Source organism: Vigna umbellata, chromosome 1 (genome assembly GCF_029865625.1).
Source record: "Vigna umbellata cultivar VRB3 chromosome 1, Vumbellata_1.0, whole genome shotgun sequence".
NCBI classification, from domain to species: domain Eukaryota; kingdom Viridiplantae; phylum Streptophyta; class Magnoliopsida; order Fabales; family Fabaceae; genus Vigna; species Vigna umbellata.
In genome coordinates this window covers 106,929,065-106,933,660 of record NC_142165.1, presented here as the reverse complement: position 1 = coordinate 106,933,660, position 4,596 = coordinate 106,929,065, and the positions used below count along the sequence as shown (strand labels likewise).

Here is a 4,596-nt window from a genome sequence, read left to right as displayed (position 1 = left end):
TATATAGATATATATAGATATATATATATATATATATAGATATATAGATTAAAAAAAGAAAGATTTATATTAAAAATTCAAAAATTGTTTTAGTCTAATTTATAACTTATTAAAGCATAAAACCTATATTTAAAAAACTTTATTTTTTAATTAGTTTTCATAAATTAAAGACAGTATATATAACAAGAAATATATATACATATATATATATATATATATATATATATATATATATATATATATATATATATATATATATATATATATATTTAAAACCTTTTTCCTCTTCCTTGCATTTGGATGATTCTAGGATGAGTACACTGAGATTTTGCGGTGGATGGTTTGTTACCGTTTTCCTGAGTTCCCAATAGATGTGAATCTTGTTATACATTTGTTTTTATTAATGGTTCTTCCTCTTTTCTTCTCCATTTTGCAGCAACAATGTTCTATACCCTACAGAGGACAAGGAGAACAAGGTTCTTCTCCACACTTGCCGCTACTGCAATCATGAGGTCCTTCTTCTATCTCTCTTCCTTTCCATTTCTAATTTCTTCGACTATCTTTCCATGGCGTCCATGTTGCGATTCGTTTTTTTTTTCTTCTAAACCCTAACTAGTTGTACTAGTGAATGATAATCTAGTCGTTTGGGAATGAAATTAGTATCATTTTGTTGCTTTTGAAGATGCCCTTAAACCTTGAAAGACCTTGATGCTCTTTGGAGTTCCACATTGAAAAAGATAAGCTAACTGCCTTGATAGTTAAGCCTTGAAGTTCTCTACCTTAACTTCCTGTGATGTTGGATTAAGGTGCAAACTAAATATTAGCAGACGAGTGAAGGGCTACCACCGAGTTAGTTTGGACAAAGGTGAAGTTACTGTGGACCATGGTCCTTAAAGGGTGACAACTATTGGAATCCTCATTAAGTAAGCTAAACTTGTAAGTCTTGAATTATTCTAACTAGGAAGACTAATTTTTTTGGTATATCTCTCCTATTGAGCTTAAGTCTTAACATATGCCTTCAAACTGGAGATTGAATTTGGGAATCACTAATAGGAGTGACATTTCTTCTATTTTCCTGTTAGGTCCCGAGGAAAGCATCTCATACCGATTTAATGTGTCAAAGAGTCTGTCTTCCTTTACTGACAATTGACTTGTATTTGCATAGGCATTTGACCTCTGTACAGGGCTGTTGCTTTTTTATTCTGACTTTCCAGTTCAAATGCCATGCATTAGTGAATATATGTGTTTCAACTTCTAGTAAAAGACAATGAAGTATTCTTTGATATGTCACGTGTCTTACCATTGTTCCTAAGGCGTAAAAGTTACTTTGAAGTTAAACCCTAAACGCTAAAATTTTAAAAGCTCCATTTTCAGAATCTTTCTTCATTTAAAAATGCTTATCTTGAAATTCTGTTTTCCTCAGCTTCTATTTTATAAAGAGTAGCTCAAAATAAGTTGGGCCAAGTATTGATTGATGTATGATACAATTCACACTATGGCAATGGCATTTGATGAACAAATCATTTTGGTGCTTGACTCGGACCATGAATCACCTGAATTCATGAAACCTCCAAATTGCATTTTGTGTGCTTCTATATGTATTATTTAGTTTTATATATTAGGTTTTAATTTTGATTATGAATTTCGTAATTCACGGTTTTGGATGCACAGTATGTAAAATAGATCTTTTGCAACTTGATTCAACTACCATGTAAAATACTGAACCAGTAACGAGTGAAATTCTTTTTACTTATCTATCATACTATTCTTGTCATCAATTGGTGCCATGGAAATCAGATGTTTACACAACTGCACCAATTTTTGGAAACATATAAATCAGGGCAAGAAAGTCCTGTTCACCGTTGTTTTTCTGATGAAAGAAATTATTTTAAGGGACCACATACAGCTATGATGTTATCAGTTAAGTACGGATATGCCTGTGTGATCAGTTTTTCTCTTTTTAGCAGGAGCGTGCAGATACTAACGTTGTCTATAGAAATAAGTTACATCACTCTGTTCAAAGGCACACTCGAGAGCTGGAAAATGTAGCTGCAGATCCAACACTTCCTCGCACCAAGTCTGTTCGCTGCTCTCAATGCAACCATGGAGAAGCTGTCTTTTTCAAGGTTAAGTCTTACTGACTATGGAAGAGAATATCTGTTTTCATGCTTATGAATAGAGTGTTAATTCCACATGATTAGGATTTCCATTGTGCATATTTTCAAAGACCACTGTGTATCCTGGCAGTGATGTCTCTTCCTCCTCGGTCATGCAACTTTATGACCAGTTCTATGGTCTGTACATCCATTGTTCCACCATCTGTGCTATGTTTTTTCCCCATGGCCATCTTGTGTATGGCCTCTCCTCAAGTTGTCTTTCTAGCTGTGGTTTAAGGAGATAAATATTTTTAGAATTCTTTTCCGGTTGCATTTTTAGGAGTTTTTTCAACTTTTGTATCCTGTTTATTTTGTAACAAGGTTGGATTTACTTGCTGTGTTAAAATAAATTTATATTTTCAATACCGAGTGAGTTTTTCTTGGCAATAAAAATTTAAAAATAATCAAATCCAAAACATTTATTTAAAGGTCTGTAAATAAACTCATGTTTGAGAGATCATGTTAGGATATATCCAGTATTTTAGAATAGCTTAGGACATCTTTAAAAAGATATATTTAAAACATATTGTTGAATCAATCATTCATCTGATTGACAAAGCTTGTATAAGTCATATTACACTAATACTTATTTATCAATACAAGTTTTTAAAGTTTTTGAAAGTTTCATTACTGAAATCAGAAGATGCAATATTATGACCAAATTTGGGATAATACATTTTACCCAATACTGACATTAGTTTTCTTTTGTTGTGTAAGAAGTCTTTTATATTTTATGGAAGTTACCTTCTGTATTGAAATGCTAAAATAGTTCCTTAGCACTGGACACTGGACAGAGAACCCCAATTAGGCGACTCCTATTATTTGTAAATATCCTTGAATTAAGCCATTTCATTCGAACATGCTATCTGCTCACAAATATTAATACATATATGATGTGTGGGTGAAAATGAGTTCATTGTAAACGCTCTTTTCATTGCAATTTAAAACTTCAGTCTGCATGTTAAGGAATAATGAATGTCTAATACATATTAGGATAAACATCTTGTTTCCACTATTCCTAACCAAAAGAATCATCTTCTTATCTTAATCCGTGATTAGAAATTCACCAAGAATCCATGTTTTAGTTAATTGGGGGTGTTCTGAAATTTCTGAATGTATGTAGGCAACAGCCAAAGGGGAAGAAGGCTCGGCACTCAATTTTGTTTGCTGCAACCCAACTTGTGGCAACCGTTGGAGAGAGTAGAACTCTTCATATCTTGCGCAAGTCAAGGTTTACGTTGGATAGGTGAGAAACTTTGTTTGTATATAAGAATTTACTTGTGTGAAGACGTTCACAATTAGTAGTTGTTCACCTTAAATTCCTTAATCAACTCTTGACTTGATTAATGGTCCAATACCTTAAATTTACATATTGTTTGTTCGAGTTCAAAGCATCTATGCAAGGCCAATCCGTTATTCAAAAAGCAAATAAATCTAACAAAAGTTGTGTCATGGACTTTATATTTGGATTTATCGAAAGGAATAACATGAATTAGACTGAAACAAAATGATATTATTCTTTATGATTTGGATGATTTAGAATTAGGAGTGACCGAAATTGATAATTTTTTATCTCATTTACAAAAATAGACATATTGAACTCTATTTTATTAATTCTTATACTTTACTTTGCCCAGACATCTAAGTTTCAATTTTTTTTATAAACGCTTTTTTCTATTAGATTTGAGTTAATAATTTACATTAAATTCCAATAATTCATTAATCTTTTCTATAAATTTTATTAAAAGAGGATTTAGTTGATTTCAGTACGGCTAATTTTCGATTTTATGAATATGTTTTAGTTTTACAGTAGTTTTTCAATAAATGTTTAATTTTCTTTTATTCTAATGTATAACTGATGCCTAATTTTTCCTCCTCTTCCATTAAAGTCAGCGCCTGCTATTTTCTTAACATTTTACTTCGCACCTAATGGTGTAGAAGTGATATAATATTTTATTCTTTCATCTTTAATTTGGGCTTCATTTAGTTTTTTGTTCAAATTTATATTTCTTTGTTCAATTTTCTCTTCCATGATGTGGGAGGAATATAATTGTTTTCTCGATTGCACTTTCTTAAAGAGTGTGTCTATTGCAGCTAAATTCGTGCTGACGGAAGGAATGATGCAAAAAATTCACAACTTCAAAATTCTAGGGTTAAATTAGCAGTATTTATATACGCGAGATTTAATTTATACGAGAGGTTTAAATAACTTGGTAAAAAGCTTCAGAGCTATGTAAAAATTTCTACATAGCTATTTAAACTATTTTTTCAATTAGCAGATCCTATATATAAACATTTAAAACATGTGGCAAGTGAATTCATATGTTGTAGCAGCAACTTAGGTTAACTTGTTACAAGCTGTTGATAATATAAGATTACATAGATTACATAATGACGCAGGACAAGCAACCTGAAATTTTATTACATGAACATGCGCTTA

General features: G+C 31.5%; 1 protein-coding gene across 1 annotated transcript; it reads left to right on the top strand.

Moving 5' to 3' along the window:
• Nucleotides 1-263: 263 nt before the first annotated feature.
• On the top strand, nt 264-3,540 carry NRPB9A (RNA polymerases M/15 Kd subunit). Its single transcript, XM_047297677.2, has 4 exons — nt 264-340; nt 437-512; nt 1,968-2,126; nt 3,280-3,540. The coding sequence occupies exons 1-4, from the start codon at nt 312-314 to the stop codon at nt 3,358-3,360; spliced, it is 345 nt and encodes a 114-aa protein (XP_047153633.1). The 5' UTR covers nt 264-311; the 3' UTR covers nt 3,361-3,540.
• The last annotated feature ends 1,056 nt before the right edge of the window (nt 3,541-4,596 follow it).